This window comes from Nanorana parkeri, unplaced genomic scaffold (genome assembly GCF_000935625.1).
Source record: "Nanorana parkeri isolate BGI_ZX_2015 unplaced genomic scaffold, ASM93562v1 scaffold705, whole genome shotgun sequence".
NCBI classification, from domain to species: domain Eukaryota; kingdom Metazoa; phylum Chordata; class Amphibia; order Anura; family Dicroglossidae; genus Nanorana; species Nanorana parkeri.
The window spans coordinates 848,148-874,303 of record NW_017306973.1 but is presented as its reverse complement, the minus strand read 5'-3'; the positions used below and the strand labels follow the sequence as shown (position 1 = coordinate 874,303).

Genomic DNA, 26,156 nt, shown 5'->3' with positions numbered 1-26,156 from the left:
CTGGTTTTTGGCATAATTGTTTAAAAGTTATATGGGGGGGGGGGGAGCAAGGGGCCTTTTTAACGAAGAACTCTGGGCAAATAAATAAATTACCGTTGCAATGGGGCTACCCACATAATGCAAGGGTATTGCTCGTTTTGGGCTAGGGCCTGGAATAAAGCTGTTTTTCTTACCTGATTCTGGCTACTCCAGCAGTCAACGCTTACCTCTGCTTCCCTCCACTCCGACTATGGACTGTCCCTCGTTGCCGTTACGTCTAATGCAAGTCAATAAGCATAAGACATATAAGACGTGATGACGCCAGTGGTCTTTAGGCCGCCAGAGCCTAGGGAAGAGGCTGCAGGGACCATTCTAGCAGCCCAGAGGGAGTCGGGATCAGGTAAGTAATTCTGCTTTATACCAGCCCATAGGCCAAAATGAGAACTTAACCCTTGCAGTGCGGAGGGTAGCCCTGCTACAACGGTACATTTTTATTTGTTCTTTAATTGCCAGTCTAACCAAAATAGTTGATGAAAGAAAGATGTGGAAATGCTCCATCCTCCTTCCAATGTATTGTACCAGCAATCTCTACATGTAGAAAAATGATAAATATAACTATTTCTTTGCTCCACTCACTTGGATCGAATTACTTCTCATATGTTCAAAGCATTTAGAAAGTTGGCACTTTTGCCATTGGAATAGTTAGCTTGTAGGAGGTACATAGTTTATCACATCTACTGTACCTGTTCATTTAGAAACACAACCAGCAAGGAATAAATAACACAAGGCTGATAAAAGCCTGGTGTAAAACCACCGGTGTCTCTGCTAACAGCCCTAGATTTATGATCAGATAAAAGGATTGCAAATGATCTCTAACAGTGTCCCAATATTTGCAAGTGGTGCTCAGGATAACGAATGGTTAGTTAGAGGGCAAAAAGGAAATGCTTCTGAGTGTTGCAAAATGTGGAACTGTGAGCTGATGATTCTGTTTACCGGGGCATAAATGAGAACATACCGTCACTGTGCCTCTACACACTCTCCAAGTCAGGAAAGGAGACTGCGGAAGGTCCCAGTGCCAAAAAGGACAAGTAGATTTCTCATTGCCCAATATACTAGGTAGTTCACTCTTTTGTCTATCACCAGCCTATGGTTATCCATGGATAGCACATTTGTAAGCTTTTGCCCTCTATTTGAGTATCATCTGTGATTACTGCGGGCCGGGGTTAACAACAAAGCACTTGTATTAATTCTTCACATGTTTTATTGTCTTTCCAACACTCCTTATAACAAGGTAGAGGTTCCAGTTTGTGCCCCAATAGCATATGTAGCAACAGACACCCACAAGTGGGACCCTGGCCTTGAATTGGATTCTAGCTGCTTAAACAGTACTGTTTTTAGCAAACTCGAGTTTAATGGATGAACATAATACAATGGCATAGCGGATACATTACTCTTAAAGTGATATTAAAGTCAAAAGGTTTTTAAGCTATTTCAAATGCTGATTAAATCACTAAAAATGGATGCTGCTCCTTGATGTTTAAAAGATTTAGCTTTCTGCAGAATGTGCTGTGCACTGGCCCTGATATCCTGTTTTAGGGTGGCTCCTTTCCTTTGCAGGGTCCTATAGAGCCACCCTTGTGTGTGCTAGTAAGCTGTGTGTCTCTATAAACACACAGAAAAGAGAAATAATGTCACCAGCACACCATTCTTCGAAAATCAATGATCCATTTTAATGGCCTACATTTTAATGGTCACTACAAGCACCCACCCAGCTTTGGGTTTTGCGGTAAGGAGTGCAGCAAGATATTCTGTTTATATCTATAAACACACAGGCACAGCAAAGCAAGCCATTCCCCTATGCCCCCCTCCTTCTTCCTTGATCCTTCCTTTTCCCTTCTGCAAACTAGTAGATGGACAGCTGCTGGAGACTGCTCTGTCCCTTGCGATCTTGTACTCAGCAGTAAGTTCAGGGAAGCTGGGCTGAGAGAGTTCGAGCCAGCTGTTTGGAAACATTATGACTGTAAAGCTGGTCATAGACTATGTGAATTTCATCACATAGTGCTAGAGTGTCTCTTTAATGGTGTTTGCACCAGGCTCATATCCCCTTGATAGAAAAGTTCTTTTTGGAGAAAAATTAGACACTGTAATCATTAGAGTGACTCCTAGGGGTTCAGAGCAGCCAAGAAATACTCTCAATCATATAGCCCTGGAAAGCAGTTCAGGAAAGACTGGGGAGGGTCTCAAGCTACCTTTTTGAAGTCAACCAAAGTGGAAGCTCAGTTGATAGCTCAAGAGCTTTAGAAGACATTTGGGCTCTGTGCCCGCTCAAGCCTGCAGAGTGGGGGCAAGATTAAAAAGCGTTCAAGCAGGCACGTGCAGAGCAATCTGCTGATCAGTGGTACTTTCCATAGTTTCAAAAGGCCATTATTGGACCTTCAAGGGCTTCCTATCTGTTTGTGCAGACCCTCTCAGGACAAGGTACAGTCACCGTGATATCAGAAGCCAAAAAGATTGACAGGATTCTATTCCACTTTTTTTGGTCCAGAAGAAGAAATGGAGGCAGAGGCCTGTGCTAAGTCTCAAAGACTAACCAAGTTCATTCTGCTTGAGCAATTCATAATGAAACACTGTCATTTTTGCAGTACAACCAGGAGACTGGATGGTTTCTCTAGATTTACAAGCAATGTATCTCCATGTACCAGTTCATCAGAAGTTATCTCCAGTTATCGCTCTACCCTTTATTACCAAAATGGCATATGTATTTTCTTACTGTATGTTACAACAAGTCCATGGGGATCCATAGGGGACAAAAGGGGGAGAAGAAAAGTTTGACTAGCTCTTTGTTAAACGTTTCACGGTAACATGTAATTTACAAATATCCACATGTTTTTTCATTGTACAATGAAAGGCATCACATTGAGGTTATATACATGTATTTAGTCATGTACTTTCCATAATCGCACAATAACGAAAACAGATCGGGACAAGAGTGCCGCATACATCAGGTGGAAAAAGGAAGAGCATCAGAGACAATGTATTCCAAAGTATATAACACTAATAAATCAAACTTCTATAACCCAGTATCACCACCACCATCCTCAAAGCAGCACTAGAGAGAACGGGGGGTGCACACCTGCTGAGCCCATCTTGCTCCAACATCTATAACCACTCACAAAAAAAAACGTCTGGCAGCACACTGCAAACCTTGCTGAAGAATTTATTATAGCACACAGTTGCACATCATCCCGCCATGGATCCTCTTCACTCTAACATGTTTAACCCAATAATGGGCTTAATCATTGGGGTAAGAGAGGGACGCCCCATGCAGAAACATGCCACGCCCCTCTGTGGAAGTCCTCATGAAGGAAGAAACGTATTAGCGTACACATGGCATGTTTCTGCAGGGAGTGTCCCTTTCTTACCCTACCACTTGGATGAGCTTTATGGATTACACATACTTGACATGGATCGATATACCCATTTTGGACTATTCTCTCTTTCACTAGAGCTCCGGCACCATCTTCCCTGCGGACTATCACCCCACCAACCACCGGACATCCATACTTACCGAGAGGGTGAGATTGTTGCCATCGTTATCATGTACATTCAGATTATTGACTTTGTCACCAAGTCTGGTTATTAGATACAATAGTAATCAGAGACATTGGTGATTTCCATTGTATAGGTCTCACACCCCAGTGACATATGTCATGACAGTTTGATCTACATGCATGGCTGTCCATTTAAAAAACCCAGCATCAAGACTTCATACAAGTGGTGTAACAAGGGAAGTGCTATCCCCAGGATGCACTACACTTCCAGTGATGAGTCTATTTTTGGTGCTGTACAGTTGGGAGTCCCAATAAGTATAGCGGATTCATGCATGGCTTTATTTTGATTTGTCAGGCAGAGTGAGAGATCCAGTTCTATCCATTTCATCCAGACATTAAGAGATGTTTGTTTTATAAAAACATTGGATATAACCTGATGCATTCATGATCCAGTTGTTCTGTGGATTTATATATACATGGGAAGATTGATGTTTTTCCTGTTGGTACAAGAGGCTCTATGGTGATACAGAGACATTGTGGCTGCTTGAGTGACTTACCGGCACCACTTTTATGTATACCAACCCTCCTTGTGTTTTTAAATGGTTTTAGAAGTATTATTTTTGTGTGTGTTTTGTAATTTTATGTACAATAAAGAGAGTATTTTATTTTGTATATATTGCTTTGTTACACTATGTGATACATATGCTTGGCAGTGCAGATCTGGATGAATATCAGCACAGGTTTCATATATAGCCCCTTTTCTTTATTTAGCTTACAAAGGCACTCACACTGTGGTGAGGGAGAATCAAAGGCTGCAGTGAATCTCCAAATCTAGGAGCTTGGTGTGACAATGGGCATGCAGAGCCACTTAAGTGGCTGTGAGGCAATGGATATCTGAAGGTCTGGTGTGACACTGCTGGCAGCATCAGGATATATTTATTTTCAAGCTGTTCAGTCTTGAAACAGCAGTGCTGAGAAGGATGCCCTACCTCCTTAGGATACTGAGCTAAATGGGGGCAGACCTCCTGTGCAGGTATATGCTCTGTAGGAGGGGCTGAGCCATCTTCTTCTTAGTGTTCAACTTCCTAGTGGCAGGGCATATATAGGGTTGCCACCTGTCCAGGATTTACCCGGACAGTTCGGGTTTTGAATGCTGTGTTCAGGTTTCATGGCAGCAGAAACCCGAACACAAGATGTCAGGCAGACAGGGGCAACCAGAATTAGGAGCTACTGGCCCCCCACTGAAAATAGTCTCAACTGTGATATTTACATATGAATGGGCGGGGCTATTTACATATAAATAAGCCGCAACTCATTCTCCCAAAAATATGTCCGCGCACCGCTAGAGTGTTCGGGTTTCGCTTGAAGAATAGGTGGCAGCCCTAGGCATATATCCAGTTGCATACTATGTCCAATAAATGCTGAGAGAAAGGCTATATGTATTATTATTTAAAGACAAATATGCATACGTTTTAGAAGTATATTAGTTATGTGAGATATTTTCCCATACACAACTCACTTCTTGTTATCCACTGTAAGATTGCTACCATCTGCCAATGCTTTATTTAGCTCAGGGGTGTGTAAACATTTCTTACCAAGTTTCTCACACATTTACACCCAACCTATTTATAACGTAACCAGGAAACTCTATTTTGTTGCTAATGGTTTTACGCATTTCTGATTTTATCTGTAGCAGGCCTCACAGTTTCAGAACTACATTTATTAAAACTGATTTTTATGAAATGTAAAGTGTATTTCCACTCTTCCAGTCAAATTTAGAAAAGCCCCTCTGTGTGTTCGTTGTGTGCTCCTGTTCAAACAGCATACTGAATAATAGCTTTTTAAAAAAAATCTTACCTTTTAGATGTTTTGTTAAATCAGACAAGATGGCTGATTATGGGTTTTTCTGAGCCCTGTCAAAGTAGCCTGCCCCAATGGAAAGTCTGGGGACTGAAATTTGAGGATTGTGTTTATCTGATAAGCTTGATTAACATACAATGGACAAGCCACCTCTCAATGGACAAGACCCTTCACAGCCCTTCCTAACTTTTCCAAGAAATAGAAGCACATCATTTTAACTCTTAAAACCCTAACCCAAATAAAAGCTATTTAACCTCTTGCCGTCCGCCCGTAGTAAAAAAACGGACGGACGGCACTGCTGCATTGGCGGGTTGCCATCGCCAGACAGCATTTTTTTTCTGGTCGTGCGCGCCCCCTATGCACTGAATACTGAAAAATGGCCTGGATGGGAAGGGGGTTTAACACCACGGATGTCAACTGGTTAAACTGCAAGAAACATTTTTTTCTTTTTTTTTTTTCTTTTAAGCTTATGCTCTGTGAATGGGAACATGTAACAAATATAAAATAGGTGTTATCCCAATTTGGCTACAATAGTGGAAATACACTTAATAAATACTTAATTTCAGGTGTGGGTACAAGTGTTGTAATACTATACATTCCTGCATAGTAACAGGGGTTTAAAGCTGAACTTCAGGCAGCATTCTGTAAGTAGGGCAGAGGAGCAGCACTAGAAGCTAATCAGGTTCTACTGTATGTACATGTACTGAACATACCGATAGGTCATGTTCTCTGATAGAAGAAAATCTCCCTCTAGTCAGGAAAATGGACGCCAACTGCTGAGTAAAGGAAATGTTTTGCAGAGGCAGTCAGGTAAGGGAAAACTTTAGGTGAGAGCGGTTTTCCCCTGGGATGCCCATTATGCTCAGAGTGTTTTGTTGCAATAAATAAATTGCAAGGGTTGTATGTGTTGCAAATGCAATTGCATATATATGATTGTATAACTTTTGCAATTATGTCTTTTGAGCTGTAGATGACGCTGTAGTGCAATGTAAGTCTCTATGCTTATTCATGCTTATGTAATGTATGTAATACACAGGAAGTTCTCTCTGTATCTTGTAAAATGCTGTATTCTGATGTAACATTCTCCTAAGCAAATAAACTTCAATTCATCATTCCTCACAATCTCAGTCTTTCATCTATGCACATAACCAACAGTATGCAGGGTCGTGCAGAAATGGCACCCGCTTGTATTCCATGCTGTGAGAAGGGCGCACCTGTCAGGGTGACAGCTGCCTACTGTGTAAACAGAGCACAGTGGCCAGCATTCATGGAGCTCTGACTGTTACACACAGGGCTGCCAATAGGGGGTACAACCAGTCTTCCCACACCGGGACCCCATTGGGGCAGCAGGGGGCCCAGGCCTAGCAGTTATGTGGCAGGCAGAGAAAGAAGCTGGGATATCAGTGAAGTTGGCAGAGAGGCGAAAGGAGCGATACCCATTTGTGTGATGGGTGGCTGGGGAGGAGGATTGGCAGGGGGGGATGGGGAGGAAGAGTTCAGTTTGTATTGTCAAATTTAAAACCAGAGACGTGATTTCAGTGCCCTTCTAAACTGGACAAATCACAGAATAAAAATTGTAGTTAAAATTTGTTGTTTGAATTGTAGTTAACCCTTATTATTTTATTAACTTAGTAAATACCCAAACAGCTAAACACTGTTTGGGTATTCTGACAGTGGCGAGCACCGCTGTCAGAATACAGTGCACACAGTGGGAGCTCTGATATAAAGTTTAGAAATTATTTGTACATTTGTTGTATAAAATTCCTCCTAAAACAATCTAAAGTCAGGAAAAAGAAACATCCCAACATCAGTGGCTAGTGAATAAGCTATGTTTAAAGGAAACCTTTTGGGAAAGAAACACGGAGGCCGTTATTGCCAACTTCTTATTCTGCTTTGTTAATTGCCTTGCTATCATGCTAAGTCCCTTGCTTCAATACCTTGAGTCATCATCTCATACAGGAACACAGATAAGAACATCTTACTTCTCTGATATGCATCTGTAACCTAGATCATTGTTTCCAAGTTAAAGGAGAACTATGAGGCGAGTAAAAATCACTCAGCCTCATAGTTCGAGCCGCCTATGACAATGAAACTGTCACAGGTCGGCTCAATAGATCGGGAGGTGAGCGAACACATACCGGCGCTCACTCACTTCTCGATCCTGTCCCTGCAGAGAGCCGTGTCAGTCACTCACGGCTCCCTGCAGGGATTCCCACCCTCCCCGCTCTGATCCTCCAGCGCTGACTGGCGGAACGGACGGGGAAGGGGGCGGGCACAACTGGCTCTGCCTCTAGATAGGCAGAGCCAGCTGTCACTCACGCAGCTGGGTGGATCTCGACAGTAATGTGTAACGTTCCAGCTGCGGCGTCTCAGTATACCGGGCGCTGTTGCTAACGGTATGCTGAGCTGAAGGTGACGCTGGTTTGTGTCCTCCCGTTACCCTAAGGAGAACTATGGGGAAAAGCCCTAACCCCATTGTTCTCCTTTAAAGTCAAAAGGTCACAGCATAACACTTAATAAAATGGCAAAAGTACAGGGTTGTGCTATACCCTGATGGTTACAGGCTTTGCCCAATCACAGAGGAATTGTGTTTTCCCTTTACCTGCTGCCAGGGGCATCCCTGCACTATTTGCGGCTGGGGAGGTTGTTGGTTTGTGCTGCTGGCGTACATACCAAGGAAGGTGGGTGGCCGCGGTGTGCGTTACAGGGGGTGGGGCACAGCGTCTGGCATGCCACCCAGCTCACTGATTGCCACAAGCTGGGCAGGACGCTGACCAAAGCGTCACAGGTTGCTAAGAACACATAGCAACCAGGCACACCTGCCCCCCCCCCCCCCCCCCCCAAACGTGACTCAATGAGATTCTGTCTTAGGCTGCCTCATTATTAGGGTGCCTTCCTACTGTTTTATTACTTTGAAGCAATCAGTGAATAAATGAAAAACACCATAATACAGCAATGAGCCAGTGTCATTTTTGACAAGGGACCTCACTGTTTTCTATACACAAATAGTTTTTAAAAGTGTCTAAAGACAGGCTAAAATGCAATCACATTAGACTGTCATGGCCAATTTGCACCCTTGCAGAAGCTTTAGGCTCCTTTCACATTGCCACAGTGCATGCCAACACACCTGAGGCGCGTTCAGTTGCTAAGCCACTGCGAGTGCTGAGTTAGCAAACCGCCGCTGAATGCTACGCTTCAAGTCAGCGCTCGGCACTGCTAACTTAGCACTCGCAGCGGAAGTGAATGTGGAAGCAGAGCGCTGAGTGTGATGGAGAAGGTGGGACAGAGCACCAGTGGCCATTTTAGCTGTGCGCACACCTGGAGAAAGGTGACTGAACTACGATGGGGGAAATCAATTCAGTGTGGGAACCTACAATCTAATGTTGTGGTGGACGAGCACACCAAATATTTGTTGGAAAATGATATTTATTAGTCAGAAATATTATCCCCTGCCATTTTGCTTAGCAGTGTGCAGCCGAAGCGTTCAGTAAAGCTGCTGCAGAACATTTGGCTAAGGAACTGAACACGCCTCTGTTCTATGTGCAATGCTATTTGTAGTGAATGACACCTCAACACACTGTACAATAGTAGGCAATGCAAGATGTACTGCTGCACATCAATGTGCATACCTTGCACTGTAGGCTGCTGCATTTTGAAAAAAGTGCTACCCATGTTTGTTTTTTTTAACCATTGTAGCACGCTCATTCATAATGAATACGCTACATTATTGTTAATATATGCAACACGTTAATGCACTACAAACAGATTGTTTTAATGTGAATGGACCCTCAAATCAGGGAGAAAGACATATTGGAGGTGCCTTTGCCAATCCCTTCCTAAAGATGCTAGATGTCCGTCTAGTACACTGACAACTGGATTCAGTATGGCTTGAGTCTCTCATCTGAAACAAGCATTCATATGTGTAAAGTCAGACATCCTTATTTGCATACTGTTCCAGGCAAGGGACAAGGTATTGAAGCAAGCCAGGAAAATGGCATTTGCAGAATGAGAAGTAGCAATGGCACCCTCCACCTGTCACTCAGGACACTTCCTTAGGAATTAAGCTGGATAGAATGAAATGTACTGGCCTGAAGCTAATATGCAGCTTGTGGGTCAATGCCAACCTGAAGCTTCTAGAGCAGGGGTAGGCAACCTCGGCTCTCCAGCTGTGCTGAATCTACAAATCCCATAAGGTATTGCAAGTCACAGGCATGACTCCCACAGGCAGAAGCATGATGGGATTTGTAGTTTCAGCACTGCTGGAGAGCCAAGGTTGCCTACCCCTGTTCTAGAGCTAACAAGACATTTCACACTAACACAGACAATCTCCAGCTTATACACAGAATTGCCAATTCTCAAAAAGTTGATGTGGAAGCAGAAAAGGGCAAGTAAATTAATAAGGGACATAAAATGTCCTCAACTATGAGGAAAGTTTAATGAATTTACTTTCGAGAAAAAGCAAACAAGATTGCATGTCCAAATAGCAAATTCCGTAGAAAGTAGTTTACTTTAAAACCTAATTCTTGCATTTTTTTTATTTAGTTTTTGATAGAGAGGGTGGGGTTAGGCTTGTCCTGTTTAAATGGCATACACTGAGTGGCCAGATTATTATGACCACCTGACGTTTGTAGGCAAATTAGCTATAATTTTGCTATACATATAGATATATATAGATATAGATATATATATACACATACATATATACATACATACATACATTGAGTGGCCAGATTATTATGACCACCTGACGTTTGTAGGCAAATTAGCTATAATTAGCTATAATTTCGCGCTGAAGTTGCTAGAGGGCCAGACCATTATAAATAGGGAAGCAGGTTGTTTACCACAACAGTAGAAGTGATTTTTTTCTGAAGACATGGGTAAACAAAGCGATTTAACAGCCTTTGAACGTGGGATGATTGTTGGCGCGAGCCATGGAGCGAGTATCAGCAAAACAGCAGAATTCGTTAAATGTTCAAGAGGGGCTCATTGTTAAAGTGTTTAAAGACTGGACTGTCAGCCGAAAATCTGGGTCTGAGTGGCAAGACTGGTACAAGAAAACAGAAGGGCAACAGTGCAGTGTCAGATTCCTTACATCACCTTTCAACATCTCGTGGAGTCACGAGGCGGCCCAACGAAGTCATCTCGTGGCCCAACAAAGTACTGATGGGGTGGTCATAATAATCTGGCCACTCAGTGTATATGTCCATGTTGAAATGAATTTTCAGTGAGATTTTAAAATCTGCATGTTCCCATAAGGGAAATTTCTCCTCCAGTTCAGGTGAAGGATATGACACCCTTCACCTAAGTGTGGTTGGTTACAATTCATTTGAGGGAAACCTCCCTTATTGGGGATCAAATCATAATAAAGTCATGGCAGTGGTTATCAACCTATCTTGGCCTAACAGTATTGTTTTTTTTGTTCCTGCCTGTGTCCAAGTTAAGATATTTTTCTCACTTATTGTTCTCCCTACTTTCTCTCCATTTGATGGGTGGAAGAATGCTATTCTGATAACGGTCAAATGGGCTGGAGTGAGACTTTCAGATGACTACAAAAGGACACAAGAGCACTCCTTTTGATAGAAAAGGTGCCATTGCCCTAACTGCAGCAATGAAAAACACTTTAGAAAGGAAAACCTTCAAATGTACCCTGCTCCACTGGCACCAAATAGAATCTGCTGATCCCTGCAAATATCCAAAGGCCATATAAACACAAAAATTGCTACTCCTATAAGAATACATCGATTGAAGTCTTGGGAGATGTAATAATGCATTCTAGCCACTAGATGTCACCAACATCCAAAAATAGATCTGATAACTGCAAATACAACTAACTAAAGATAGTGACAAAGTAACAAAATGTAATACAAATAATTAATAGGAAGAAGAGTGGAAACATCAAAACAAAACATTGAAATAGGAACATGAATAATAATAATAATATAAAAAATATATAGAGACAGTCAATAGGGTGTGAATTTCTAGGTTCTCATTGGGGCCATGCAGAGAAACTATTAATGCTGGATATAGAAAATGTTTCTGCCAGGATACTGGTCTTGTCCTCTTTTACTAACTTTGGGACATGCTTGTACATTTACACACTATGGCTGTTACATGGTTAACTCCAGAGATTACCATCCTTGCTCACATCTCTCCTGTTGCTGGCTACCTAGTGAGAGGATTTGCCACCATTCTGTTGGTGTGACCTGATGCTCCATTGGGAGTTTACCTGGTGATATGCCCTGATCAAGGTATTTTGTTGTAAGTGACATATTATTGTTTTTTTATTTATTGAAATATGCTGCAGTGTGCTCTGTTTTAACACTTTAGAAGGTTTCTTTTGCTTTCTGTCTCAGATGAGGGAACGGCTAGTTCAAATCACAACAAAATGCACAGATGTGAGTGTTCTGTGCGTTCCGATGCCCTACTTTGCCAAAAATCGTGCAGGTGCTAATTTAGTGCATTAAGGGCTCATTCAAAAGGAATGGGCTTCCTCAACACAACACAAGTTCTATGGCGTGAAAGAACGCTAATGGTTTGAGTGATTACACAGGGGCAGCTGCATTTTGACAGCCACTCCGGCTATGTAGATAGCAACCCCCTATTGTTGCTTTCACAGTCAGTAAAAGTGGCATGAGTGGGGTTGTCAGGAGAGTTGAACATAGGAGATATGGCCTAGAAACATGGCTTATTTTTTCAGGATGTATTTCATCCTTTCCAAAGTGGCTATTCCTTCCTTTCTGACCATGAACAAATAAGCAATTCAGAGTAAAGTCTAAATCTTTATTCTGCATGCTTATTTAGGGTCACCAGTTCTTAGGATCGAAGTAAGGGTTAGCATTTTTAGAATGATAGCTCGGATTTAGCAGTCGGTATTTTCCTCTATTCATAGCTCAGCAGTGGCAGCCTCAATTTCCCTTTCACGACAGTTACTTTATCTCTGTGGATGCAACACCTTCACTTCCTCTTTTGTAATCTCCTTGACATCAACCACATATACCGTGTTTCACCAAAAATAAGACACTGTCTTATATTTTTTTTTTTGGCTCAAAAAAACACACTAGGTCTTATTTTCAGGGTAGGTGTTATTTTTTTTTTTAATGTACAACAATCCACACTTATTCATGTACAAAAATATGGTGATCAGGGCAATCAGGGGCGCCGTACCTTTCCAAGAGCAATTTGCTAACCAATCGCTGGCCAGAATGAGCAAAGCGCACTTTCACTATCGATTCATCACAGGCAGAGTGCATTTGGTATCACTCCGCCTTATTTTTAGAATGATAGCTCGGATTTAGCAGTCGGTATTTTCCTCTATTCATAGCTCAGCAGTGGCAGCCTCAATTTCCCTTTCACGACAGTTACTTTATCTCTGTGGATGCAACACCTTCACTTCCTCTTTTGTAATCTCCTTGACATCAACCACATATACCGTGTTTCACCAAAAATAAGACACTGTCTTATATTTTTTTTTTTGGCTCAAAAAAACACACTAGGTCTTATTTTCAGGGTAGGTGTTATTTTTTTTTTTAATGTACAACAATCCACACTTATTCATGTACAAAAATATGGTGATCAGGGCAATCAGGGGCGCCGTACCTTTCCAAGAGCAATTTGCTAACCAATCGCTGGCCAGAATGAGCAAAGCGCACTTTCACTATCGATTCATCACAGGCAGAGTGCATTTGGTATCACTCCGCCTGTGACAGGAGCCGGCGCTATAGAGGCGGCATCGGCTTATGCAGCTCTGCTCCCTCCGCTGCCACCTCGCTTCCTCTAGCGCTGGCTTCGTTGGCACCGCTGATTCTCTCCTGCGGCTCTTCAAGTTCCCCCTTATGCCACCACCGGCCCTGGTAATGGTCACAACTAGGTCTTATTTTCGGGGTAGGTCTTATATTTTAGCAATTCCCAAAAATAGTACTAGGTCTTATTTTCGGGGAAACAGGGTACTTACCAACTTGTGGCAAAGTGACAACCTGCAAGTGTCAAATTTTTACTCCTCGCTCATGAATTAAAATGTGTTCAACAAAGAGAACATTTTTGAAGTGAACAAAACTCCAGAAAGCATCTAAAGGAATATATACACAGTGTATTGAACACTAAAATATAACAAAACCAGACCATTAGTAAATTTCATTTTACAGAGATGTAAAATCACTTAACATATACAAAAATCCATATCGATGTACACGCATATAGGTCTCTATTTCCCAGAGAGAAGAAAATATATACACACACACGTTCCTTCTTTGGTGGAAAATTCTCTGTAGTCTTGCTCTGGCGTGGTTTCTTACAGACTCCTAGTCCGCATGGCTCCTCCCAGACGATAGGCATTACATGATGGAGTGCTCTTTAGCCGTGTCAAAATACTCCCTGTTCTACAGTGTAACAGATTCATGATCAAAAGGACATACCGAGTGCTTATATCAAGCAGTGTGTTTGTTCTGATGAAGATGTTTTAATAGCTAGACAAAAAAAAGATTACAGCCTATTCTACTTCCTGTCTGTAATGCTATCGCACAGGGACATTATGACCATTCTGAATCCTGTTACAATGAAAATAATCACTGGTTTAAAGTTCCCCTGTATAGTTTTTATTCCAAAACAGTTTGCGTTTATGTCTTTAAATAAGAGGGGTAGGCTTTTTCCCAGGCCAAGCTTCTTTTGCATATTTCTTCTTCTTGGGCTCATTGACTGCTTCAGCAACAAAGCTTGATGCAGTAGGAGCAGCTGTGATAGTGGCAGTGGTGGGGGTGGTTGGAGTAAGATCAACTTCTGGTGCCAAGTTAGGGAAAAGCATTCCACCAATTAGTGATGTGCCATGGCTGCCAGGTGCCTGTCCCCCTCCGTCAGAATGGGCAGGAGGAAGGCCAACATACAAGCCCCCAGAAAATGGAAAGTTCTGAACACGCCGACCAACAGAATCTTCCAGGCTGAGAGATCCAGGGTTTTCCATTTTCTTTTTCTGAAGGGAAAAAAAAAAAAACCAAAAAATCCTTATGGAATAGAGACATGAAGACACACAAGCTAGCTGCAAGATCCTAAAAGGCTTTACAGGTGAAACTCGATTAGAATATCGTGCAAAGTTCATTTATTTCACTAAAGCAACTTAAAAAGGTGAAACTAATATATGAGACACTCATTACATGCAAAGCAAGATAATTGAAGCTGTGATTTGTCAGAATTGTGATGATTATGGCTTACAGCTCATGAAAACCCCAAGAACCCCAAATCCACAACCTCAAAAAAGTAGATTATTACATGCAATCAATAAAACAAGGATTGTACATAGAACAATATCGGACCTCTGAAAAGTACAAGCATGCATATGTACTCAGTACTTGGTTTGGGCCCCTTTTGCAGCACTTACTGCAATTACTTTTGCACGATATTCTAATTATTCGAGTTTCACCTGTATATGATGAATACCACTGTGTCCTTCTTACAGCCTGCAAAACATTCTAATAATAATACATTCAATAAAAAAAGCAGAGCATGAAATTTACCTTGACTGGAACTACAGCTGTCTGCACCATGTTTCTGAAACGTCCAACTGAAGGGTCCACATCCTCTGTTGAGAGGGGGGAAAAAACATGTTATGACCTGTAACTTCTCCATGGAAAGAGGTAAATAGTTCAAATTTCAACCAACGTTCGGTATCTCTTTATTTAAGCCTTTCGCTACCAGGACTGCCCTCCACTTTTTGCCAACTCTCTGTATTGGGTTAATAAATATTTGTACATTTTATTGTGAAAAAGTGAAAAGTGCAAAACTGTAGGTAAGCAACTTCCGCTAAAAATCTGGAGGTTGGCCTCGTACCTATTCATTCTCCTCTTATATTTACATTTTAAAAACGAAAACATTTTCAAAAGGTTAGTCCTGTTTAATAGTGTACAGTGCCATGTGTCATGCTTTTAAACAACTTTTAAGTATATTTGATGAACGTGGCTAAAAAGTAGAAAATTAACAAATATAATGTACACAAATCCTTATCACTGCTCTTCTTATGCTAGGATAGATGTTTACAAATGATGAATCAACTTACTGTAACCTGACTGAAATTACACTAACCAGACTGAACAGTTTAATACACAGATAGAAAACATAAAAGGTGAGCTGTTAAAAGATTTGTAATTCTGTCCATCTAGTCCTGACATTTATACATTCCTTCCAGGTAGCAAAGCCAGGTTTTATACGTAAAGAATACAGTGGTGTCATATATGCCAGCAAACAGGACAGTAAAAAGGAGCAGCAGCACACTGATGAAGTGATCCCTTCTTACTATGCTCCCTCCACCCATCAGCATGTTTCTTTTCATCATATCTGCATGCATTACATCCTATTAGCACCAATGGCCAACGTAAATATCTAGTATAAATCAGTTGCTACTTAGCACAGACATACTGACACAGTCATGCATAGAGCCTGTGTCAGGTAGCATTAGGCCCTGGCATTGCTGCTCAGATGCATGGGATGATCCAGAGAGCAACTCTGATTGACTCATGCAGCCAAAATGCGAGTTGTAGAAGCCTGGAGTGAAACTGGGCATACGCAACAGCTTCCAAACAGGCCACCATCAGGCCTAGGACCCTCAGGAAAAAGCAAACTGGGGGACAAATCTTAGACCGAAGGGACTGAGAATGTGATTGAAGTGACAGGAGGTTCTCCTGATGGAGAAATTCCCTGGACAGGGCCATGTCCAAAACCAAGCCCAGACGGGGAGACAGATCCAACACAGATTTCAAGAAATTGATGATCTATCTGAAGCTCTGTTGATTCTGCACAAACTGCTGTCAGACAGGGTCTTTATTGAGAGGTTATCCAGATACTCCACAATAGAAATGCCTGGAGATAATAATCAAGCAAAGATAGAAGTCAACACCTTGCGAAGACCTAAAGGCATTGTGACAAGCCAAAAAGAAGAGCTGAACCTCTAGAACCTTTCCTCAGCTGAGATGGGGACAAGAACCGCCAAAGGAGTGTAACTACTCCAGGGCAGCAGATGCTTCAGCTTTTTTGGAGAAGCAGGTAAATTTGAGGGCGTAAAGCAGGGTGGAGTCCAAATCTCTATTTTGCAGCCCCTGAAGATGACAATATGGACCCAAACGTCCAGATGACAAATGTCCCTCCAAGGCAGGGGTGTCAAACTCAATACAATCGTGGGCCGCATCAACATTATGGTTGCCCTCAAAGGTATCTGTAAGACTATATAAATGTATCTAATCTTTATCATAATTGCCTCTGCATTCCATTATCACTGGTTTTAGTAATAACTTAATATCTAGATCTGAAAGTAGAAGTCTAGGAAATGGCCTGGTGGGTCGGATTCCGCCCCTGGGCCTTGAGTTTGACACGTGTGCTCTAAGGGCATCCTCTTATTGCGAAGAGCATTTGGAGCCAGTTTTGTTAGGTTTGCAGCAGAAATGGGTGCTGGGTTTGGAATTGAGAGGAAACCTGAGAGAAACTAAAGAAACTTTCCAGGTCCAACAGCAAAATCCCTACCCATAGACTCATCCATAGCAGATTTGCGAGTGGGGAAACATATCTAGACTCCCAAGGGCCATTGGCAGGATGAAAGCTGGCTTAACCCTTCGACCATTTCCCCTTGCACTTGGCCTTGTACTATGCCATGCGGGAGTGGGGAGATTGGTCCCTCGAGGGTTACTCACTAGCAATGCTATAGAGTGGCAAGTGTTAAAGAGAGTTCACCCAGATGTGAGTCCTGGTCCATCTGTGCTGTATAGAACAGATGTCTCACAAGAAACAAAACCTGAGGCTTGCTGGGAGTAGGAGGACTTATATGGGCTGTCCTAACAAACTTGTTTGCTAGTCTTCAATCACCTGAAGGTGGTAGAATATAACCCATGGTTGAGGCCAAGTCCTGTACGATTAAGATATACAGGTGAAACTCGATTAGAATATCGTGCAAAGTTAATTTATTTCACTAATGCAACTTAAAGGTGAAACTAATATATGAGACACTCATTACATGCAAAGCAAGATAATTCAAGCCGTGATTTGTCAGAATTGTGATGATTATGGCTTACAGCTCATGAAAACCCCAAATCCACAATCTCAGAAAATTAGAATATTACATGCAATCAATAAAACAAGGATTGTACATAGAACAATATCGGACCTCTGAAAAGTACAAGCATGCATATGTACTCAGTACTTGGTTTGGGCCCCTTTTGAAGCACTTACTGCAATTACTTTTGCACGATATTCTAATTATTCGAGTTTCACCTGTATATGTATCCAGATTAGCTAATAAATTACAGCGCTATCTGTTCGTAAACCACAAAACCTAAATGACGTGTGGAACGGAGACATCGCCAAAACAAATAAAATTGCCCTGGAACTACAAGGAATTTAGGTAAACATGGCCCTGGAACTCAAGTGGTTAAAGGGTTAGTTCACCTTTTCTTTAAAAAAAAATGAAAGTTGAACGACCTCACAGCACCCTGCTAAACTATACCCCTGTAGATCAGATCACGACCACGTGACCCTGCTGACTAATAAGAATCTTCTTTCTTCAGGAATAGCATTCAGTTTTTATGAAAACCTTCACTTTACTTGGTAAATAACAGGTTGGTACAGTTATGGTGCATTGTTCAGGCAGTAAGTATCCAAATAAACAACAATTCTAGAAGGCTCACCTGGATTTATAATTTCATCATCCTCACTGAAGGAAACACGATAGTTCCTCTTCTTCCTTCGTGACCTCTGGATGTCCAAGTTGCCTTCTTCAATAGTAAGTGTTGATATTCTCTTGTTGTGTGCAGTGTTAAACTCTGTTAAATTCTGTAAAGGTGCATAATACTGTTTAGTAAGCTCAACAACTTTATTTCAACCAAGATATCTGCTTTTCATAACCGGCAATGCAACTTGCAGATTACAACATTAGAAAATAACAACAGGCTTTAACAAGAAAAATATCCTCACACATTAGAACCGATCTGTGTAATCTTTCAGCTTTTGAATGCTATAAACTGTTGAAAGGTAGACATTGGCCAACTGTTACATGTTACTGCTCTCAAGACCACCTACGTCAAGCTCAGTTTCCTCTTCCGGAAGGCCCAAGAGACCTTTCAATTCATCATCGTCCCCAGCTTTATCATCCCCTTTCAAGGCAGATGGAAGGGTCTGAGGCTTCTCCCGAATGGTGTACATTCTCGTTGAGGCTCCAAAGGAAACAGTAGAGTCAATAGGGATCTGTTGTGGTTTGTGAGGTTCCAACCGAATATGTCCAAGGAAAGTGCCATGGGCTGCAGACAAAAGAAAAAAGTGGTTTAGATCTAAATGGAAATATAGATCCATCAAAAGATCAACCAATGCAAATAATCACAATGTGCTACAGCTTCAAAAAAACCTTGTTCGTATTCAAAATGTACAGTTTGATATTGGGGCAGGTATATTTGTGGATTAAATATGCAAGCTGCTTTCTGACACATCAGGCTTCACTGCCCATCAAAAAATAGGTAATGAAAAAAACTTTCTTTGTTATTGTACATATATTATAAACCCCTTTAAATGCATTTCCACTTGCAAATCTCATCAGTTGTAAACTAAAGCAGGGTATACACAATTTAATTTTTATTTCCATTCAACCTGCAGGCTGTATGAAAAAAAAAAAAATAGAACAGATTCCTATATCCACACTTATGAGCATGGATGGACAAATCCCCTGCTGTTTGAACTGTATTCTGACAGGAGCCGCTGATTGGCTGCAAGCTCCGTTCAACTGAAGATTTCTCAACCTGCTCCATCAATCTGCTGATCACGGGAAGCTGGATGGAAGGGTGGCAACAGGGGCACCCACTATGCGAGTTTTGTCCAGTTCATCAGGAACCGTATACCCAACATAAATTTGAACACTGTCTGTCCTAACAGAGTTAAATATCTAGAAGCACTGCGTGTTAATGAGAGGTAGATCAGGGTCACTAGTCTTTCTTTGGGAACAGTCAGAGTTCCTTGTCACTTTAAAATTGTAGCTTGTAGTAGTCTGTCCAAAGGCCTACTCAACAGATTAACTAAAAAGATTTGACTGCAAAAGTGGAAATACACGTTAATGTTAGAATAATAAAAGTGATCGCTTCAGAGCAATGTGGGCTTGTTGGACCTATTTTACTACTATTGATGACTTTACTGGTCTACAAAGTGGCGTGTACTGGTTGAGATTACACCTACTCCTGAAACGGCTCCCCCATTACCCATCATGCCTTACCTCTTCATCGTACTTAGGTACCTCCTGTCTTATACCCTCCGACACACTCCACCACCACTTTACCAATCCCCTACCTTACCTCCCCCCTTTGGACCCTCCCCCCTCTTCTCTTATACCTATTTCTGACTCTCTTCCTTGTGGGTTTTCCGGTGTTCTATCGAAAGCTTCAACTTGTCAAGTTCTCCAACGGCCTGACTTCTGGTTTAGTTAGAAGAGGTTTGGCCAAGAAAGCTCTTCTGCACGAGCGCCAGCCGCAGCATTGCCCTATACACATACACCACAGCAATGAAGTATTAAAATGAACTAGGATCACACAAATACATTATCTCAGGTGCCCCACTCAATATGGCCGCCGCCTGAGTGGGGCACCTGAGATTAATAACGTGCTGGATTAGTGTGATCCTAGTTCATTTTATTACTTCACTGCTGTGGTGTATGTGTATAGGGCAATGCCGCGGCTGGCGCTCGTGCAGAAGAGCTTTCTTGGCCAAAACTCTTAGTTCTAACTAAACCGTAAGTCAGGCAGCTGGAGAACTCGAGGAGTTGGAGCTTTCGATAGAACACCTGCAATCCTGCTAACCCGAGCCACTGTGTAATTTATCGACACACTAAGACCTACTAAGACGAGAATTACCGTATAATCTCTACTCTATATACAAAATCGTGCTATTCTCAGGCAAACCGGCCACACTGGCCATTGATCTCATACCTGGGAACCAGATTAGGAATTTACCGAAAATGCAATAACATAGGGCTGCAACAACTAATTGACATAAATCGATTGAAAAAGTTGTCAACTTTTTCAATCATCGATTAATTGGCTTCCGATTGGTTGGCCCTGTTCACGGCTCCACACACGCTGCGCGCCACACCTCCACCTCACGCTCGCCGCTGCCAGACCCGCCCGGCCGCATCCACGCTCCACACACCGCACCTCCTCCCCGCCTCACGCTCACCGCCCACATCCACGAACGGCACAGGGTCGCAGGGAGGAGGAGCAGATGTGGGCGGATGCCAGCCGCCGATAGGCCCGATCTCAGAAACAAGTTGCTGGAAGACTTTGCCACACATGGTGCTCTATAATGTATTGCTGGGATTTGTATTCCTCTATAGCTGATGGTACATGGTGCTGTACTTTATATTATACAGAGCAATGTACCATCCGCTATAGAGGAATATAAATCCCAGCAATACATTATACAATGTATGTATAATGTATTGCTGGGATGTGTTGTATTCCTAAATAGCTGGTGATATTCTGCATTGCGCTGTATAGAGGACTACAAATCAAGGAATAATACATTATACAGCGCAATGCAGAATACTACTAGCTATAGAGAAATACAAAACCCAGCAATAGTACATTATACAGCGCAATGCAGAATGCCGCCAGCTATAATGTACTATTGCTGGGATTTGTTGTATTCCTCTATAGCTGGTGGTATTCTGCATTGTGCTGTATAATGTACTATTGTTGGGATTTGTAGTCCTCTATAGCCGATGTCATTCTTCATCATTGCTGTATAATTTTTCACTTTTCATTTCACTATATTGCACACCACACTTTTTTTTTTTTTCTTTTTTACTTCCACTGATCCAAGCTTGCTCCTGTGATGGACTACAATCTCAATACAAACTAGTAGTCCCATCACTTGAGCCATTTTTTAAAATGTATTAATTTTTTTATCCGATTAATCGAACTTAATAATCGGCTAACTAATCGATTTTGAAAAAAATCGTTAGCTGCAGCTCTACAATAATAATGTGACCACCATGTCAATATGTGTCTGTTTCCCTTTCTTCCTATTTTGCTTGATATTGTTGGAAATTCAACTGTTTTACATTTCAATGCATGTATTTCTAACCAACACATTGGTTTGTTATGATATTCTGTTTATCTTACAAAACCTTAATAAAACTTTTCTAAAACAAAAGAATAATAAAAGTGGGATTGCACATGAGAATAACAGACAAAAAAAGACATTCCTGTGCATGACTGGGGTGAGAGACACGGGTCATAAATACAACTGCTTATCAACAGGACTTACTACTGTTGAGATCTATGAGAAAGACTCTCTTCAAATGCTTGTGGTAGACTAGGGCTGAGTGAACTCTGGAGCAAGACTGATGATCAATGGTGAAGTCGCACATATCAGGGTTTCTCCCAAACAAGTAGTATTTCTTTTCATCGATGATCAGTTTCTGCAGATTTAACAGACATGTTCAGTATACAGCATTATCACCCTGTAGCCTCCCCCCACATCCCTCTTATAATTTTTACCTCAACTGTCCTTAAATTTTCTCTATTTTGTAATTCATAATTTTAATAGCGCAACCGATTCCGACATGCACACTGCTGATAGGTAGCAACTGCAGCATGAAGGTGGCGGTATTTATCTGCAAGCTAAAGGCTTTTATTTTTGTCAGTGAAGCCTCTAGCCTGTATGTGACCACTATGTCATAGCTGACATAGTGGTCATATGATTGGGAGGCACTTTGATTAGTGTGGGGACACTGGATGTCATTGACAGCCAGGATCTAAAACAAGCAGCTACCACAAGTGTTGGCGTCTTGCTCTCAAAAGGGGAGGAAGATAATTAACTACTTGAGGATTGATGTGTTAAAGGATAACTGCATTTTAAATGAAAGTGCACTTATTTAGGCTCCTTTAAGCAGACATCCCAATCCCTGTGCAGATATGAATACTTACCAAATTCAGACGGGCCAGGTTTGTCTCTGACTTCTCCTGGCCACGCCTGTGCAATTAATCCCTACTAACTTCTGAGGGGTTCATCTACCTTAGTCTACTCCTGACTGGGAAAGAGAGCATGCTGCAAAATGCAGCCACTGTTCACACATGAGATGATGCGTTTGGTCCAAGCGATCACATGGCACAGAGACATCTTCTAATAGACAGTGCTGCCACAGTGCAGTGCTCACGCACTCTAGAGGGCACACATAAGCACATAAAAAAAGGGACATTTAAAACTGTGTCCCGCTCTCTTGTGTCCCGCTCTCTTAAGTGCACAATCCATCTTTTTAAATATAACAAATACATTTTGAGAATTCGTTGCAAACTTTTTCTACCTGGGAGATCTTGCCAGTAAACATAACTACCTATTTCAGCCCAACAATGCCAAGCCACTGCCTTCTATTTATCAGCAGCACTGATAGGCAGTCCAACAGCCAACTTCAAGTAACGTGCATGAAAAACTGACAACATTGCTGCTAATTACAAGAAGATCCTTAAGTGTTGTTAGTCTGAAATTGAAATGCACAGTAGTTAATGGCAAGGTAAAGGTGGCCATACACTGTGCGAATTTCATCTGGTTCTGGAGGAATCGCTTGAAATTAGCACAAAGGTAACATTTCGTCCGACATCCTCCCTTCTGCTGATCAAAAAGGAGGAGGTTGGAAAATCTGCATACAAACAGAGCCAGCAGGCAATGAGCTACCGACTGTTTGGGCATTCTGACAGCGGGTGTGTTTTAAAAAAAAATTATCTCACGAGCAGCATCTCTTGTTGCCGACTCAAGATTATTTTAACTTTAATACCACTTTAAATATTGAAGGACTGAGGAAAAACAGGTGGGTTATTCAGTTTCAATTATTATTCAGCATATATAAAAAGCCTTAATAATTGGCACCCAGCAAAAACAAAACAATGCACATAAAAAAACGGTCTACACTTTTGAAGGAAATGCTGTAACATAAGCACAATTATAATACAATACTGAACAGAAATACTTCTCAATGACCAATGCATAATGCAGTCCAGAAGCCCAAAGACATATTTTGTATGTTCAAAAATATGTACAATAAGTTATAACCCAGAGCGTCACTTTACACTCCGAGCTTAAATTCTTACGGAAATTAATTTAGCACTCCTTTGACCCAGATATCATGAGTAATGCACTAGAAAAGAACTAGAGCATGGATATCTTGGTTAGTATCGAGTGCGGGACATGTTACTCTGCATTTACTGAACCAAGCACAAGCCTAATCCAGGTTCAGATCTCATTGTGCTTCTACATATTCTTTAGATGTTACCCAAATGGATACCAACATATGTAGAACAGCTGTGAAAGCAATCATTCAAAAGTGTTGAGATACAACTATATCTATGCTTTACAAACAATAATTCAATCGGCATACCGCCTTTCTGCACAATCAATGCATACATACATTTTTCGGTACTCGCCGATACTTCCGCTAGCATCGAGCCGGTTTCACACCAATCAGGAAGCCAGCCGCCGTGTCATAACCCACCGCGCGGCTTATTGATTGCTCAAGAAGCCGGCTCAATGTTGTTTGGCCGGGAGGCTGGCTTCCCAGCCAATCAGCATAGTGTGGCCAGCCTCCCGGCCAATCAGGAAGCCAGGCGGTATGTCACTACCCGGGAAGCCGACTCCATGCTGATTGGCTGGGAAGCTGGCTTCCCAGCCAATCAGCATGCAGCCGACTTCCCGGCCAATCAAGAAGCTGAAAGGTGGGTCATTATGCGCCATCCTGATTGGCCGGGAAGCTGTCTCCGTGCTGTTTGGCTGGCTCAATGCTGATTGGCTGGGAAGCCAGCTTCATGTTCCCACGTGGCACTGCCTGTCAGAGGAAATCTCCCCTCTCATCTGAAGTTCTGGTATAGCGGGCAAGTACGAGTATTCACCCAAATACTCAGTATCAGAATGTGATACACACTTGTGCTCATAAGTTTACATACCCTGGCAGAATTTTTGATTTCCAGGACACGTTTCAGAGAATATGAATGATAACACGAAAACCTGTCACTCATGGGCAGTGTTTGGCTGAAGCCATTATCAATCAACTGTGTTTACTCTTTTCCAATCATAATGACAACAGAAACTACCCAAATTACCCTGATCAAAAGTTTACATACCCTGGTGATTTTGGCCTGATAACATGCACACAGGTTGACACAAAAGGTAGTTGTGTGTGTGTGTGTGTGTGTGTGTGTGTGTGTGTGTGTGTAAAAGGTCAATGCGCTTTTGGCCTCCTGACAGACCCTTGCATCCTTCATCCAGTGCTGCACCGACGTGTCTGGATTCTGAGTCATGGGTAAAGCAAAAGAATTGTCAAAAGGACCTGCGGGAAAAGGTAGTTGAACTGTATAGAACTGGAAAGGGATATAAAAAGATATCCGAGGGCGCCACTTTCTAATGGCAGCCAGGGCTGTCATCCCGCACCACTGGCGTACAGTGGTGGTGCCCACCCTTGCGGAGTGGGTTGTGGAAATGGACCGCATTGCTGACCTAGAGAACTTCTTGGCAGGAGAACGTGAGAAGGGAGACAAATATGCCCACACTTGGTCCTCCTGGATCATGTTTAGGAACTCCGACGGATTCACAGTAACACCCTCTCCTTAAAGTACCTCTCCATCAATGTCCCCCTACTCAACCCCCCCTCTCAAATGGACTTCTCTCTTCCTCCCCTCCTCCTTCCCCTATGGACTCCTTTTCCTGGCACCCCACCACTTTGTGTAAACGATACTGATTCTCCATCCGATGAGCATTCCTACATAAGCTACATAAGCTACATAATGTATACGCTAGAGTGGTTTATCTCCTACCCTATACTCATGCCTCGTACCGTGATGTATGGGGAGGAGCCGTTAAAGAAGGCCCTGGGCCTGTACTGACCTACAGTATTCATATTATACATTGTGTTACATGCAATACCACTGATGTAGATGAAACAATACCGCTCAGATACTGATGACTATCCTGCTGATGATATCCACAGGCCGGCCGCCCTATAGGCTATGGCCTTTCCCGTGTAATCTTTGTACTATGTTCCGTGTTTATTTTTGTTGAGGTGAACTTGTGTATTTGCCTTTTTGTACTGCATTTTAAAAACTTTCAAAAATTTAATAAATTCAGATTGAACTAAAAAGATATCCAAGGAATTGAGAATGCCAATCAGCAGTGCTCAAACTCTAAATCAAGAAGTGGAACATGAGGGGCTCTGTTGAAACCAAACCACGGTCAAGAAGACCAACTAAACTGTTAGCCACAACTGTCAGGAAAATTGTTCGGGATACAAAGAGAAAAATCCACATAACTTCATTTCATTCATAATTGAGGATATATTAACCATACCATGTCCTCACTGATCGCTGAGTATTTGTACCTTGCTCTCCTCTCTGACACAGGAGGCTGATCGAGCAGTGTAGGGAGAAGAGCTCAGCCTTCTGTGACAGCGCGGCTGTCTCCGCCCACACAGCGCTCTGCCGGACTGTGATAGGAGGCTGAGAGGTGTGGGAGGAGACGCCGGCCACTCACAGCGCAGAGCTCGGCCGGCTATCACAGTTTCTCTCCTCCCTGCGGGGACACAGAGCAGCGCCCAGAGGGAGGAAAGAAATCACGGATGTGCCGATGTATCAGCAGGAAAATTACACTTTCGGCATTATGCCAAAAGTGCCATTTGCGGCCGATATGTTGGTGCATCCCTATAAATTATATATAGATAGAGATCTATCTATCTACACACACATTATATATATATAATATAAACACTATATATATATA

The 26,156-nt window shown here is 42.2% G+C and overlaps 1 protein-coding gene across 2 annotated transcripts in view; it reads right to left on the bottom strand.

The window, feature by feature from the left end:
• Positions 1-1,368: 1,368 nt before the first annotated feature.
• PPP1R8 (protein phosphatase 1 regulatory subunit 8) overlaps positions 1,369-26,156 on the bottom strand; it is a 30,681-nt gene continuing 5,893 nt past the window's right edge. Inside the window, exons 3-8 of one of the 2 annotated variants that reach the window (XR_001941618.1) lie at positions 21,663-21,816; positions 18,438-18,655; positions 18,047-18,191; positions 14,894-14,958; positions 13,682-14,352; positions 1,369-1,381 (exon numbers count right to left, since the gene is read on the bottom strand). Coding sequence is in view for 1 of the 2 variants with exons in the window: in XM_018563846.1 (XP_018419348.1) it covers positions 14,011-14,352; positions 14,894-14,958; positions 18,047-18,191; positions 18,438-18,655; positions 21,663-21,816 (924 nt within the window). In the remaining variant the exon portion in view is untranslated. Of the gene's footprint in view, positions 1,382-13,456; positions 14,353-14,893; positions 14,959-18,046; positions 18,192-18,437; positions 18,656-21,662; positions 21,817-26,156 lie in introns of those variants that run through there. The other variant, XM_018563846.1, reaches the window with a different exon arrangement.